The following is a 17,269-nucleotide window of genomic DNA, read 5'->3' on the forward strand; positions in this document are numbered from 1 at the left end:
TTTATTTTCTGGAGAATTTTTCTACTTTTTTTTTTCTCCTAAGTTACTAACATTTGCATTAATATATTTTGTCTGCTGCTTCTGAACTCATCCCATTATGGCATAATGATCTGTTAATATTCTTTGACTTGAGATTAAACAAACAAGTCATCAGCAACAACAACAAAGGTTTGTTTTTGAACAATATCTCTAGCAACATAAAAAGGGGAATGAAAATAAATCAGAATATCCTTTACCCAGGATGTTTTCCAATATTTTCCAAGAGGAGTCAGTGCCTCTCATTAACAGTACATGACAGAATACAATTATATCAATGCAACCCTCTCCTTTTACTGGAATGTCTCATGCAATTATAGAAATACTTTAAATTATGCAAAGTAACTCAAATGTTTTTAAACCATGGCAGTTCTCCAGCAAAATTCAGAGCGTATATGCAACATGCCAATTACAAGCCCCAATACTGCCACTGGCTAAATGCAGGTGTACAACTATGCCCACATGGAGCCCATTAAAATCACAGACAGTTTCTCATGGCAATAGTCACAGTTCATGATCAATAAGGCTACGTTTTAGTCACAGGTATTTTCAGTAAAAGTCCTGGACAGGTCACGGGCAGTAAACAAAAATTCACGGCCCGTGACCTGTTCATAACTTTCACTAAAAATACCCGTGACTAAAACTTGGGCGGCGGCGGTCCGGGGACACTGCGGGTGCTGGAAGAAGTGGCCCAGGACCCCCGCTGGTGCTGGGGGGCGGCATGTGGCCCGGGAGTGGGACCCCTGCTGGTGCTGGGGGGAGGGTTGGCAGGGGCTCCCTACCCAGCTCTGCGTCCCTGCAGCTCTGCACGCTGCTCCCACCACAAGAGCCAGCTGCTGCAGCTCCCATTGGCTGGGAACTGTAGCTAATGGGAGCTGTGGGCACAGGCAGCGTGGAGCCTCCTCCCCCTCAGCCCCTCTGCTGCCTAGGAGCTGTAGGGCAATGCCAGTGGGAGCCGGGGAGCCCCCCACCATGAGGTAAACGCCCCCCCACCCCGCCCCAGCCCTCTCCCACACACCCAAACTGCTGCTTCTGGCCCAGGCACTGCCCGGCTCGGGGAGCTCCTAAGCCAGCACCAGCTGCTGCAGAAGTCACAGAGGTCATGGAATCCGTGACTTCTGTGATAGACTCGCAGCCTTAATGATCAATTATACTGAGATGATGCCATTGCTCAGAATTCTTATCACCCATTCAGCTGATTTAATTTCTCTCTGATAGCAACTTACTCAATATTTTACAAATTCTAAAATGAAGTCTTCCTTTAATTTACAACAGTTACATATATGTATGTTATAGTCCTTAATCAAAAAATTATACAATATACACCTGGCAAATTATACCTATTCTTAATATTTCCCTCATTTAAAATAGACTGTCATGTTGAAATGAAAAATAGCTAATCTTTCCCTAAACAAAAAATCAGTAGACATCTTCGCTTAACTTCTGCAATAGCATACAGTGTCTGCTTTACTTTACTGCTAAAAACATGAATATTGTAAGATCTATTATAAGCTAATATGATGGTTATTCCACGAGTTTTTTGGAAACTAAAAGTCTCCTCTTTTTAAACTGTTATGTGGTCCTTTGCACTTTAATGTACATTTCTGAAAATTTCTCTTAAAAACTCAAATTTCCCACTCACAATATTCTTCAATTAGAATTCTGGAGTCTGCTGAAGAAATTTCTGTATTTAACAGAGCAGAGAAAAAAAAAATGTTTGATGCTGTTTCAGTAGTGATTTCCCTCCCACTAGCTTAAGTTACTTCCAATTTTTTTCTTACCGTTCTTGACGTAGGAGGGGCAGATGGACTTGTTAGTGACATGATCTCTTGAATGGCAAGCCTCAGTTTCAACCTGTGCAGAGGATTACTGATTCCAATTTCACGCTGTATTTCCGTATCAGACAAGGCAGACATGATGGCACCACTTTTCACATTTGCTCGGCAAGCGGCCACATACCATGCTGGCATCCCTACCCATAACTGGCAAATAGAAAATAATATGTCAGTAGTATATGTAAATATATGTTTCTTCAAATCTTCAAGTTACTAAAAATGCTACAAGTCTCTCCTGTATAGGTACCTTATCTTTTAAAATGGGATCACTTACCTCTAGCCACACCACCACAGTAGGGCCATCCCATTGTGCAAAAGGCAGACCTTGCCTTCTAGCGTCCTCAAGCAATTCATGTCTAAAATTATAAAAACAGTCATTAAATGAAGAGAAAGTAATATTGAAATAGTCATTTAAACTCTATGTTTCATTTATTTAAACACCAGTATTTTGTTTCCTTCATCCAGCTTTTCTCCTTTAACAATCTTACAGACACTGTAAGATACCCAAAAAGAGGACAGGGCCATAGCAAATGTGGCATGGCATGTTCAATGTAAAATTTCAGTATGGCAGAAATGCTAAGTCTTGCTTTTTTGGAACTAGAAAATGCTCTGTGCCAGGGGTTTGCAAACATGCGCCAAATGGTTGTGTTCACCCTGCCCATTTACCATTTTGCTAAATGAGAGGTGAGTCCCATGTAATTTGGAGGTGGATTGGTAGAAAAGGTTGAGAACAATCAATCTATGCTGGTGAGAGACTGGTTAAAACAGACATCACTTACTGCTTATGTAGCAAATTTGCCATTATTCAGTGAATTAATATGCTTTACAACTATTACAACATATTGCTTTGTCATAGGAACCCTCTGTAAACACTAATTTAAAAAGTTTCATTTTAGGTTTTCTATAAAATATCTGACATACTCCCCAACTTCTCTCTTCCCCACTTATTTATACCTCCTCATCCTCCCCAGGGAGAATTAAGCTTATACAGTCTCACTCATATATCTGAAAACAGAACTTGGACTAACATTATGTTTGGCTTTTTGGATTCTAATATACATACATAGCATTAAAATATTACTGGACAGGGACTCTTTAATGGCTTCTAAATTAAAGAAATTATAATCAATATTGTTGAATCCTACAACAAGGAAATAATTTCAGACATCCTAAGCAACTGCATTCTGCACCAGATGGAATTTATGCAAGGTCTTTTGAAGTTCAGTTTTGTCCATTAAGCTACCAGGATTTGCCCGCTTGCAATGAAAAAAGACTAAGGCTAGAGTATGGGCAGTACAATCCCAACTATTTGCATTACAGTATGCATGTAAAAAGCAACAGAGGGTCCTGTGGCACCTTTAAGACTAACAGAAGTATTGGGAGCATAAGCTTTCGTGGGTAAGAACCTCACTTCTTCAGAGCTTCTTCTGAAGAAGTGAGGTTCTTACCCACGAAAGCTTATGCTCCCAATACTTCTGTTAGTCTTAAAGGTGCCACAGGACCCTCTGTTGCTTTTTACAGATTCAGACTAACACGGCTACCCCTCTGATACTTGATAGTATGCATGTAGTTATTGTACACATTATAAAGGCAGTTGAAGAGGTCCCAAAGGTGGTCAAAACCTGCATTTGTCACAATTAGACCCAAGTAAACAGGCAAATGAGAACTTGCATTATGTGGCATTTATACCATGCAACAGTATTTGCATGTTATATTTAATTAAAGGTAAGAGAGAAAAATTCAACAAAAAATAAATTTAGACTGACAGCATGATTTTGTGCATTGGCAGTATACTTTTAAACAGCCAAAGTTAGAGCTAGCTAATTGGATGAATTTTGTAACATGTTTCAATTTTGCTTTTTCTTCTTCCCCATTGTTCATCCAGCTTATAAATCTGGACCAGTTATTCTCATGAATGAATCTCCATAAATTTTTTAAATACAACAGTCACCAAGAACTTTCTTTACTAATCCAGCTCCATCTCTGGTACAGTATTCCATTAAAAATATATGTGCAGTAACAAGATACTGTATCCTTGGCTACATACTCATGATCTCTTTCCATTTAAGTCAATAGGTGTTCATCAAAAGCAAACAATGTCTACACCTCTAGACCTATAATATTGAATGATTCTAGGCTTAAGGAATTGTCAAAATTAGGAAGTCTTAGAATGCTACAGCCACAAGATTACTTTAGTACAACTATAGCTCTGCAATGTAACAATTATGGTCAGGGTACAGAAAAGCCTTATATTTTATTCATATATATTAAAGTGTCAAGACTATGAGAAATCAAAAAAATTAGCCAGTCGTTGGCGATCAACAGACAGATAATTGATTTTATTGTTTCGCCTATAGTTTTTTTAGGTGAATGTATTGGCCCAGGAAAGATTTAATACTCAACTGAAGTCCCAACTAGACGATAGTAGTAACGTTGAGAATAACCTTGCAAGCAAAAAACAAGTACTCATCCACAAAATGAATACCTAAAGCTGACAGGTTATTTTCTTATTTTGTGATAAAATCCTAGTTTTTAAAATGGATTATTTAAAATAATTATTTGCAAACAAAACCAACAAAAAAAGAGTTAAGGCTGAAATTACTTAATTAATGAAGTACAGCTAATAGTCCAAAACTATTTACATTTTGTAAAGAAATTCTGTATCTTTTTTTAAAAATTTGGAATTAAACAGTTTTAAAGGATACATCCTGTTCCCTACTGCCATGTAATCTATGACTCACATCCCATCACCTGTGTACACTCAATTTTGCATATGGGTTTGCAAATTTTAAGGGGTGAGGTCAAAATAAAATTCCAGGAAATTACAAAATTCCATTGCCTATGCAAGGAATCAATTTCCAATAGTCTTGTATTATTTTGTTACTTGTACAGTATGAAAAAGCATTAACACTACAGTGCTGAAGATGCTAAAAAGGGTAGCAAGACTGGTGTCATTCGCAGAATGGAGAGGTGACATATGCAACACAATCAAAAACAATGTAGGTTAAGCAAGAAAAAGCATGAAGTTATCTCATGGGATAAAGCACAATAGTCAACCTTGCAAATGGACAACCACAGCAAAACTGAAAAATTTAGTACTAATAAACAGCTTTCCAAAACAGAGTTAAAATTGTTAGATCATATTAAGTAAGGTTGTACAGTTTTATAATTTAAATGAAGTACTGAAATTCACATTATGTACATTCACAGCATGCAGTGTAAGATAAACGGCTTTGTTTTTGTCAATGCCTTAACAAATACTGTTAACAAGCTTTCACTATAAATGCTTCAGCAGAACATTTCACCGCCTATTATAGAAACATCACCTCTTGTAAAAACATGCATTTAATTTGCTGAACAATTAGGGCTTTTAATACATCATTAAAATCAAAGCAAGTTTCCAAACAAATTTCTCACACATCCCACAACAATCCTAATAAATTAAATATAAACTTACCCTGATTTTGCACTACCACATCAAATGGTAAATAATAAGGAAATAAAACAATGAAGGAAAAATGTAAAACTACAATTAAACTGAACTCATAACACAAATACAGAAACAAACAGAATGAAATAATGTAATTCAGTTCTTTAAACATAGGATTATTAATAGAGCCTTCAAATAAAATGGTAACAATGCCTGTTGCAAACATGTTTGAGATTGTGTATACAGAAACAAAAAAAGATATGAAGTGATACACAAAATAAGCACAAAGAAGCTTTTTAGTCACTGCTGCTACAGTTACATAAGGTTTCAGAAAGAATGAAATTCTTAATCCTTTTAATAAAAGCTACCTGAATATTGTTGATTTTCAATATAGAGTATGGAATCTTACTGAGTCACTCAGATACTCTTCACTGTGTACATGTTTTTGAAACTGAGCAATTAGCCTTGAGAATTTGCTCTGACACGATCCTTTTCATGTTTATGATTATTCCCACTGAGATGGCGATGGATCTTCTCTAGTTATTTCTAACATATTTTTGCTTCCTATGTTCAGTGCACTTTGGCAAGTTTTTGGAATGGATTGATAAAAGTATAGTACTGTGATTTGAAGAATGCTAGATTAGGGTTGCCAACTTTCTGACTGCAGAAAACTGAACACACTTGCCCCGCCCCCTGCTCCTTCCCTGAGGCCCCAACCCTGCTCACTCCATATCCCCCCCCCCCCACTCAATTTCACCGGGCTGGGCAGGGGGTTGGAGTGCAGGAGAGGGTCAAGACTCTGGCTAGGGGTGCGGGCTCCAGGTTGGGACCAGAAATGAGGGATATGGTGTGTGAGGGGGGGCTCTAGGCTGGGGCAGGTGTGTAGGAGAGTGTAAGGGCTCTGGGCTGGGTGTGTGCGCTCCAGGGTGGGGCCAGAAATGAGGGGTTCAGGGTGCTGGGGGGGCTCCAGGCTGAGGCTGGGGATAAGGGTGGGGGGGCTCCAACTGAGAGTGCGGGCTCTGGTGCGGGGCCAAGGATGGGGGGGGCTGGGGCCAAGGGGTTCAGAGTGTGGCAGGGGGTGCAGGCTCTGGGAGGGAGTTTGGGTGCAGGAAGGAGCTCAGGGCTGGGGTACGGGCTTTGAGTGGCGCTTACCTCAGGCGGCTCCCGGAAGTGGCTGGCATTTCCCTTCGGCTTCTAGGTGGAGATGTGGCCAGGCGCACTCTGCCCCCGCCCCGAGCGCTGGCTCTGCAGCTCCCATTGGCTGGGAACCGCAGCCAGTGGGAGCTTCGGGGCCGGGGTAGCACGCGGAGGCCCCGTGGCCACACATCCGCCTAGGAGCCGGAGGGAAATGCCGGCCACTTCCAGGAGCCACACAGAGCCAGGGCAGACAGGGATCTGCCTTAGCCCCGCTGACTGGATTTTTAACAGCACTGCTGACGGGAGCCGCCAGGATCCCTTTTCGACCAGGCATTCCAACTCAAAACCAGACAACTGGCAACCATGTGTTAGACCCCTACTCATATAAGATTGAAGAGTCCTACACTTTGCCCTGTGGGGCAGTAAAAGTAAAGAAAATGTACATTTTTGCTACATATTTCCACCAGCGTAACAAGGCTTTTATGACAACCTATGTCTTTTCGGTAATACTCTTTACATTTTGAAATTTACTATGAAAACCTCATCATATTGATCAGTAAGCACATATCAATGTGTTCACTGAGTGTACAGGACTGGGAATCAGAGGTTCTGAAATCCTACATTTTGATCTTGGGAAAGCCACAATTTCCAATTCGGATTTGTCATTTGTAAATTATAACTTGATATGCAACACCTGATAAACATCAAAGGGTTGTTTGAAGAATTAGTTAGATTATGCTTGTAACATACTTGCAAATGTGGGTAAATATTTTCAAAATAAATCAGTAAATGGATAACAGTCAATAATCTGAATTGAATATAGTTTCCGGCAATGGTAGCAAAATTTTGAAAAGCAGTTCAGGAAGCAAGTACATATTAATTTTCAAAGCAAAATGATTATTTTTCACCTGCAAGAAGTAGCTTTTGAGATGGTGGAAGTCAGCCAGAATTGAGTGTGAATGTTTTTGTTGGTTCTTATTTTTGCAAAATGTGAATTTTAGCTGGCATTGAGAATTATCTAAATCAAGAACATTTTCCAGAAAAAAAAAAAAAAAAAAAGAGCAAAGACAAAAAGCTATGGTAATAAGTGCTGCTGTGGTATAGCTAGGCCGGGGTAGGCAACCTATGGCACGTGTGCCAAAGGCGGCACGCGAGCTGATTTTCAGTGGCACTCACACTGCCCGGGTCCTGGCCACCAGTCCATGGGGCTCCGCATTTTAATTTAATTTTAAATGAAGCTTCTTAAACATTTTTAAAACCTTATTTACTTTACATACAATAGTTTAGTTATAGATTATACACTACTGTTTTTAGAAGGTCTCTTTCTATAAAAATGTATTACTGGCACGCGAAACCTTAAATCAGAGTGAATAAATGAAGACTCGGCACACCACTTCTGAAAGGTTGCCGACCCCTGAGCTAGGTTAACATTTCTCTTTCAAGAAAGTAGAGGTAATATCTGAAAACTCCATAAACTATCAAAATCATTAGAACAGAATTTAGTCACAAGGCGGGATTCTGTGTGTCAGCAATTTCAGGAGCAACAGTTCTTTGTGTCATTACAGTCAAAATATATTACCAATATTCACGTTTTTCAAATAAAAATGTTGCCAATTTTCTTGGCAATTAACCATACATTTCTTTTATTTGCTACTAAATTTAAGAGCATATTTTCAGCACTATAGAGTTTCCCTTTTAAATGAAAATAAATCCTAATGTGCTTGCTTCTTGCACATTTACTACCTAATCTTCCTGAAGATGAAGCAAGACATCCATAATTGACCTCAAATCAATTTAGCTTAGTTTGACACAGAGGAAAACGATAGTTGGGTGGATTAAAAACAGTAATACTATTGATATGTAAAGAATATATGTTCTTGTTTTTGTAATGCACAACATAATGACAGCCAACTAGTATCTTATTAAGAAGGTGAGTGGGAAGGACTCAATTAAATCCTAATTCTGCCTACCTATTCAAGTTTTCAATAGTATTCTATTCTGCCAGTTAAATATCCAGTCAGATTACTACCATGAACGATCTCGTCTGCCTTCTGACTTTGCTACCTCTCTGCTGCCTGGTTCATTTGGGAACAACACAAGATGTAGTACATCTTTAAAAGGTAAACAAAACAGAAAAAAAAATTGTACCTTAATACTTATTGGAAAGATTCCAAAACCAGGCAAAAAATGACTGCTGTTTAAAATATGTCACTTAAAAGAGCACATCTACACTTCGAACTGGAGGTGTAATCTCCAGCTCAAGGTGTAATCTCCAGCTCATAACCATGTTAGCTCTAAAAATAGAAGTTTGGCCAGGGAGGCATGAGCAGTGGGATGGACTAGCTGCCCCAATACATATCTAGCATCTCAGATGGGATCCTACTCAAGGCAGCCACGCCTCCCACTTCTATTTTTAGCATGCTACGCAAACAGAGCTAGCATGGGTGTGTCTCCTTAACCTGGAAATTACACATCCAGCTCAAAGTTAGATACACCTCTACCCCGATATAATGTGGTCCTTGGGAGCCAAAACATCTCACTGCCTTATAGGTGAGACCGCGTTATATCCGGTCCGGTCCGCCGTGCTGGACTGGACCGGCTTCCCCGGCGGTGATTTAAAGGGCCCGGTGCTCCAGCCGCTGCGGGGAGCCCCGGGCTCTTTAAATCACTGCCGGAGCTCTGGCAGCGGGGCTCAGGCGGGGATTTAAAGGGCCTGGGGCTCCCTGCAGCGGCCAGAGCCTCTGGCCCTTTAAATCACTGCCCGAGCCCGGCTGCCGGAGCCCCGGGGCTCCAGCGGGGATTTAAAGGGCCTGGGGCTCCACATGAATTTGGATATAATGCGGTAAAGCAGTGGGGCTCGGGTGGCGCTTTAAAGGGCCCGGGACTCCCCGCTGCTTTACCGCGTTATATCCAAATTCGTGTTATATCGGGTCGCGTTCTATCGGGGTAGAGGTGTATATCCAAAGACTGGCAGGTAAGCGTTCAGCAAACTAATGCACCAAAACAAATTCTGGGGCAAAATGCACCGCCAATAGCAAAAATGAATTATTTTAAATTGCCAAAAGCCATGAGAGCTTACAAGAAAAAAAACAGAAAAATCTTAAGTAATAAATTTAGTGAACAGACAAAATGAGTAGCAGCAGTTATGTAGAAAGGAATTGCTTCATAGTCAATTGTTAAAAAGAACTAGCTGCTGGACACACTAGGGATCCCTAATGTTCCAAGAAGGGAGGCTTGCACTATGTGGCTCTCAGCTGGCAGCCAGACACTTGTTGGACTCTTGCCAGCGATTCACACAAGGAACAAACCTCAAGAGCAGAAATTTAAAATGACCATCTCTGTTTCAAGACATGTTTTTTAGTAAGTCCATTTTTACTTTTCCAAAATTCGTTTCTCATTTTTGACAGTAGTGATTTTAGTGCTAAACGCTATCACATCAGGTTTGCCAAGATCACAACTCATTTTTAACACACTATATTGGAGATGTATGTAAAAAATAAGTCTGCAAAACTTAATGAGGCTTGATACTGCATCAGGCATAATGTTTGGAATTTTTCCTTTAAACAAAGAAATTATTCATTTCACCTAAATTACATATTTGATAACTTACTTTTTCTGTTGTTTTCTATTTTTTTCTGCCTGTCCCCCAAGTTTGCTGAGTCCTAAGGCCTCTTGAGATGAATTGTCTGTTTCTGCCAAGCCAACTACAAGGAATAAAAATAGGTACTTAGTGACATTTTTTGTATTTTACCTTGAATGTATTTGTATAAACCAGCATAACTATCATATTCCTGAACAAAGTAATTAGTACTTTGTAATGTTACTAATCAGCAGTAATTGTCCAATTATGTTTCTATCGGTAACTCATTTTATTAATGTCATACGAGAAGGAGAAGAAATTAAAAAGATAGCCCTTTTTTTCCAGAGATACACTAAAGCATATAGTACTTGAATATGAGATATGAACAAGCATTTCAGAATATCTTTATTCTCTCCCCACTCCACATGTCATGCACCTAGAATCTAAAATAAATATTACTTAGAAAAACACATTAAAAATGTATACCATGAGACTAAGGCCTTGTCTACACTACTGCAGTAAGTCAACCTAAGTTATGCTACTCCAACTACGTGAATAACACCGTGCTGTGTCAATGGGAGACGCTCTCCTGTCGCCTTATCTTACTCCTCTCGTTCTGGTGGAGTACCAGAGTTGACTGGAGAGCGCTCTGCGGTCAATTTAGCAGGTCTTCAGTAGACCCGCTAAGACGACCCCCGTTGCATCGATCGCAGCAGCATCGATCCCCGGTAAGTGTAGACATGGCCTAAGTCTTTCCTTCCTTTTATACTATTGATAATACACTAGTTAGAAGATAACAAACCAACCTTGTCCCAAAGATTCTTTGCTGGTTTGTCCAGGTCGACCCTTTTCTTTCTTACCAAATAAGCGACCTATAGAGGATTTGATCCCCTTCTTTTTAGGGGCTTTGTGAAGGGAATCCTGGCTACTATTACTGCTACTGGGGTTGCTTACTTGCCCATCTTGAGAACCTGTAGAACTTTAGAGAAAAAGAACTTCTTTTAGTCTGTAAAAGAACACACACAAAATAATCCCCACTTTTAGCACATTACATTTTTTATGGCAATTTGAGGTTTTGGTGGAAGCTAATGAAGACTGTCAAGTTACCTCAGCAAATTAATTTCCAGTTTTTAAACATTTCTTGTCACAAAAGATGCGAAAAGCATCACCAGAAGATGTATCAAAAGATTAAATGGAGCATAAAAAAAAAAAAAAAAAAAAACACTGGACAACATCCAATGTCTCAACATTTTACCCCTTTTCTTATTAAGAGATCTTATTAGGGTGACTGACCTATGTCAAGCAACTGCAGGTTATTTGTATATCTTTTGTTATGTATATTACAATCCACTAGATGTCAGATTCCCTACCGAGTTCAGATGAACATAGGTTGAATTTAAGCGACAGATCTGGAAATGAGTTGCATAATAAATTAAAATTCCAGCTTCCTTTCATCTACCTTTCTTCTCTATAATATGCATTTTTACATAAAGTGATAAAAAGAAAGGCAAACCGCCGGTACTTGAAAACTTCCCCATAGAAAACCAACTGCTAGTAATGAATGTGCTAAGGGGACTGCTTATGCAGACTAACTTTAGCAAATCAACTGTCATATTATTCTGACTTCTCCATTTACTTTGTCTTTTCAGAAGTTTTAAAAATCAATTTCTTAAAACTTGCATGATCTGAATCATTGTAATCAATCAGCTTTTTAAAAATCTGAACTTTAGCTGTTATCAGAATATTAACCTCATGTTTTCTGCCATCTTGCTTACTTACTTTCTTATGTCCCTGATGTCTTCGTGGCTCAATGTATGCAAAGCTCCTTTATGGACTCTATCCAAATGCAGAGATCGAGGCGAAGATGGTGGTGATGTCTCACATTTTATTGTGGTCTTGTCATCTCGTACTTCTTCTCCAGAAACTGGAGACTAAGGGAAAAAAGAATGGAAACTTTAGGGTTTAGTTTCTTGCATGAATCCTACATTAATACTGTACAAAGAATTAAAAGAATGTATTTGATTATTTTTTCACTTGATAGTGATACGGTTCTCCCAGCCCTTTTATTCTGGGGCCATCATTTCTACTTTTTCATTCTCTCTGAACTTCCTCTTATTTTTGTAGACAACCTGTGTTGTTGAATTAATATTTCTGCTGGACATGGGACCGTGGCAATCTTATGTAGAATTCACTGCCTCCCTATCCAGCAAATAGGGCTCAAAGCAAGTATACATTCCCTTTAACAACTCCCTAAAACTATGTATGCTAATATTACAATATATACACACCCGACCCTTATTAGTTCTTTCAGTAAAGCCACAAGACAGAGGGCCAAGTAAAGCATTGCTCAAACTCCAATTATGAGGAACTAGAAGAGTTTTAAAGAAGGTGTTCTAGATGTCATGGGGTTAGATGTTTTAAATCACAATTTTTTGAAATCAGGAATCCATATGTCAATACTTATGGAGTTCCTTCAAGTGTGATGAGGATCAGAAATTCAAACTAAGTAATTTAATTGTGTGTTGGTAATCTTCAAAATTCAACGTAAGTATGCCTTTACAGAGATAGAGGAATGGCTATTGCAAATGGATAACATACTACACCCTTTACTTGGGGTAAAAGTATCTCAAGCTAAATTATTATTGCTTCCTCTATAGCAGATCATCTTCCTCTTCTTTTCTTTATTCCCAACATCATTAAAAAGCATTAATTTAATATTTTTAATAGCAGAGATTAAATCTGAACATGAAATAATTTGCAATTATTCACAAATATGTAACTCTTGCAAGGAATCTCATTTACACTAATACTTTATGGTGAATGACATAGCAAAAGAACGTAACTAAGTGGCTAAAGAGTTTACCTTTCTACGGTGTTTCCTTAAATCACTAGGCTGACAGATGCATGCAAAGAAAAGAAATTAAGAGAAACCAGATTTATTGCAAACTCCTGTAGCACAATCTCAAAGCATTAGCACAGACAAAAACACATTAGGGAGAAGATAATATAGCAGAATATATGTGGAAGAAAGCTGAGATGCTCTCCAACTACAAAATATTTAGACTACCATATACTTGAAAATCTAGGTTTATAATGGAAATACTGTAGATACTTAAATAGCAGTTTTAGAGGATAACAATATTTCACCCATATCTACAAGGCAAAATTAAAAAAGAAAACAGAAAAAAAAATTCTCAGCAAGAAAACCAGTAAATTAAGTTTTGTTTTGATTTTTTTTTTTTTTTTTTTAAAATAAGGAGACTACTTGGGCAAAGACTCTCCCTTGATCACAAGTATCAGAGGGGTAGCCGTGTTAGTCTGTATCCACAAAAACAACAAGGAGTCCGGTGGCACCTTAAAGATTAACAGATTTATTTGGGCATAAACTTTTGTGGGTAAAAACCCACTTCTTCAGATGCATGGAGATCCCTTGATCACATAACCAAAGATACTCAAGGCAGGGACTGAGGTTTCTATGTTGTCGGAGTTAGATCCTATGAATTTTTAACACTCTTCATTCTGAGCCAGTTTGGAATCTTGTTCCCTTTTCTAGGCTTTATATAAGCAGAAACATTACAGTATTAATTCTGAAGTCCAGAACTCTGGCAGCAGTATTGTGAGGTAACTTACATTTAGGTTGTTGGAATGAATATGCCCAGTCTATCACCAATAGTTGTTCTTCCCCACCCTCACCAAAATCTGTTGAATCTCACCTCTTAGACATTCCCAACCTTTAACAGTATGCAGAGCAAAAGATCAAAGATTGTTCATTAACTGAAGTTGTACATAAAGCATAATCATATCAGACTGATACTGGTAAAAAATTACATTCATATAGTTTGGGAACAGATTTACACTGTACTTGGCTCAGTATTTTAAAAAAGGACTTGTAGGCAAAAAAAAATTGAGTATCAAAAATTCAATGCACTTCGTATTACAAACAAAGAATGTAGAATCCAAAGATAAGGTAGGTTTGGGAATTTGATCCAAAAATAACTGGTCAATCGACCGGTCAAATATTAACAAGTAATTCAAAAACTGTCAAATATTTTAGAGTACTAATATATTAGAACAGTAACAGGAAGGGGAAAAAAAAGGTACAACTTTATCGTCTCCAATAGGCATAGGGGAGATACTCATGCCTACTTACAAAAAAACAAATTACTTCACTTATTTTCATTCAGAAAAATGCAAAACACAATGAAATTAAATACTAAAAATGCAGAATGGCACCGTGATGCAATGAAAATTGTAGGCTGCCACATACATCAGGGTATTCTTGTTGGGATATTTGAGAATACTGGCCGTGGTCAATTATAAGGTCGTCGATTGACATTACTTGACTGGCTTGCCAAGTCTACTTGGATTAAAAATATGCCTTTTGCAAAAGGTTCCACGTTAGCTAAGCAAGGTAAATGTGTAAAGATTTGCTTAATCTTACATTAAAATATTTCTGTTTTGATGATCAATGTTACTACAGTAAAAGCTGTGTTATCCAGCACTTTACCAACCGGAAAGCTCTAGAAACTGGCATTTCGGGAAGGGCTGTGGCGCGCGGGCTCTGGGAGGAACTTTAGGTGCAGAAGGGGGCTCGGGACGGGGATTGGGGCACGGGAGGGGTTGCGGGGTGCTGGATCTGGGCGGTGCTCATCTCAGGCGGCTCCCCGCAAGCGGCGACATGTCTCTGCTGCTCCTAGATGGAAGAATGGCTATGGGGACTCAGTGCGCTGCCCCCGCCCCACCCAAGCACTGGCTCCGCAGCTCCCATTGACCAGGGACTATGGCCAATGGGAGTTGCGGGGGCGGGAGCTGCGGGCGGAGGCAGCACACAGAGATGCCTGGCCGCGCCTCTGCTTAGGAGCAGACCAAGGTGAGCACCGCCCGGATCCAGCACCCCAAAACTCCTCCCGCACCCAAACTCCCTTCTTCTTAGTTAACTGGAATTTTTGACTTACCAGCACCCCTCATGCCCCCAATATGCCAGATAACAAAGCTTTTACTGTATATTGTATATCAGAACAAGCTAATCAAATCATAGTATAGACTCAGTTTACCCTTGAGACGTCCATCAACAGAAAATAAATTAGATAACCCTGAAAGGTGCGTCAAATATTAAATATACATGGATTCAGGATCTAAATGTGCTATTTAAATACCACCCAAGGACATCATCCATTCCTTGTAAAGAAAATCTTAATCTTAATCATTATAGGAAGAGGTGAACAGAGGGGAAAAAATGAATAAAATCATAAATTAATCCAGACCTCAATACCCAATTAATTTTGGGATGGCTAAAGTAAGAGCTATGAACACCAATGGGAAAAAAAAATACAGAGTGTCAGCCAGTACTTGTTAAAGAAAGCTACAAGCTTTTAATTCACTAGTTTTAGTTAAACTAAAAAAAGTACCAGCACTGAATTTTTAAAACCGTTATTAAACTAGCTTGTATTCACAAATCTGGAAAGAAAAAAACCCAATCCCAAAACAGAATTACTATCTCTATGATAGCATTTGATACAATGACATGAGCTTAATGCAAGCTAACAGGCTTAATGTTAGCTAATGTTCATAAATACCAAGTGGATTTTTATTAGGAAACTACAAAATAATGTAAAAAATAATCCATTATTCACAATATACATTAATCAAAATCCAGTATCTCCACTACTGTAGTTCTGGTGGAAGTTTAGGATCTTTATATTACCATACTTAAAAAAATTATTCAGTTATTGAATAAGCCAACAGCTCAGCTAAATACTACCACATCTAATTTGGTCAGTTCCTTTAAATCTTGGAGTTGTGAATTTTAATGGAAATGAATTACAGTTTCAATTATTGAACAATAAAATTCATGAAGATTTCTAGATGCTACAGGACTTGCAGCTTATTTTTGCTCACTAAAACTAGATTTAAAAAAGTCACGCTGCATTGGGAGAGGAAGCCTTGGCAATAAATATCATTCTGACCAGGGCCGCCCAGAGGATTCAGGGGGCCTGGGGCAAAGCGGGGGAGCTGCGGAGCTTGTACTCACCCGGCAGCGGTCTTCGGTGGCATTTCGGCAGCGGGGGGCCCTTCAGTCGCTCCACGTCTTCGGCAGCACTGAAGCGGCCCCCGCTGCCAAAGACCTGGACCGCCGCGGGGCCTGGGGCAAATTGTCACATTTCCCCCCGCCCCCCCGCCAGCCCTGATTCTGACCTATTTTTTCATAGAAACAGCTGTGAAACTCATTTTTGAGTCAATTTCTGCAAAGAAAATGTTTAGATTAGAACTTGCTTGAAACATTTCCTCTATAAATTGCTAGCTCAAATAGATACATTTCAGTTCACTTCATTGCTATTTACATTTTAAATGTACAGCTCTTAATCATTAATCTTCAAGATTATGGGTTTCACATATTTGTATGACATTATTTATTTGGTGAGCATTCAGTAGAAATGTGGATTATGACCAACAGGCAGCAATAAAACATGTATGATTTGAATAGACTTAAGAAAGAAGAGGGTAAGTGGTTGTTGCACCAGGATTTGGAGGAAAAGGGCTAAGTTCTCCCAGGCACATGCGGCAGCACAGAGTAAAACTAGGAGGAGGAGACAGAATGTAGGTAAGAGATGTGGGCAGAGCAGAGACCAAACTTTTGGAGACTTTTTGAAAGTTAAGACCAGCAATTTGAACTTGATGTTGAAGGTGAAAGGAAACAAGTAAAATAATTGAATAAGGGAAAATGATACAAAGGACAAAGGTTACTAGGGTTGTTATTTAGGATGCAGATATTTTCTATTGTAGAGAAAAAAAATCTGATACTTACTAGTGTCATAATACCTAGTCTGTCCACTTCCCGAGCTGGACTATGTGGGATCCGCCTTGGTGTGGAACGGCCACTACCAGGAGGAGAGGAACCAGCGAGGGTCCCACCAATAAAAGGAAGGGGAATGGAGTTCATTGACCGAAATCGTCCATTGTTATCTAGACTCCCGCTACCAACTCGACTTTCAATTTCCTCTGCTCGCTGCTCCGTATTTTCCTTTTCTTCTTGTATCAATCTAAAAAAGTTTAAAGACTAGGTGATTTTTTTTTAAATTGATCAATTCACTGTAAAATAAGTACATTTGCAAAAGCATTGCAAGACTCAATGACACTAAGATAAGTGATGGGGCTGACTGAATAATAGTTTTAAGTTGTGTGGTTATTTGTATGACTCTAGAAAACTAGACCTCTACAGACAGGAAAGACAAGATAGCTGCAATTCAGACA

The 17,269-nt window shown here is 39.1% G+C and overlaps 1 protein-coding gene across 1 annotated transcript in view; it reads right to left on the reverse strand.

The window, feature by feature from the left end:
• PPFIA1 (PTPRF interacting protein alpha 1) overlaps positions 1-17,269 on the reverse strand; it is an 88,573-nt gene that overhangs the window by 10,366 nt on the left and 60,938 nt on the right. The window contains exons 16-21 of the mRNA XM_065404451.1: positions 16,824-17,058; positions 11,798-11,949; positions 10,825-10,997; positions 10,049-10,142; positions 2,146-2,227; positions 1,818-2,018 (exon numbers count right to left, since the gene is read on the reverse strand). Of these exons, the coding sequence (XP_065260523.1) occupies positions 1,818-2,018; positions 2,146-2,227; positions 10,049-10,142; positions 10,825-10,997; positions 11,798-11,949; positions 16,824-17,058 (937 nt within the window). The remainder of the gene's footprint in view (positions 1-1,817; positions 2,019-2,145; positions 2,228-10,048; positions 10,143-10,824; positions 10,998-11,797; positions 11,950-16,823; positions 17,059-17,269) is intronic.

The sequence above is a fragment of the Emys orbicularis genome, chromosome 4, assembly GCF_028017835.1.
Source record: "Emys orbicularis isolate rEmyOrb1 chromosome 4, rEmyOrb1.hap1, whole genome shotgun sequence".
Taxonomy (NCBI): Eukaryota; Metazoa; Chordata; order Testudines; family Emydidae; genus Emys; species Emys orbicularis.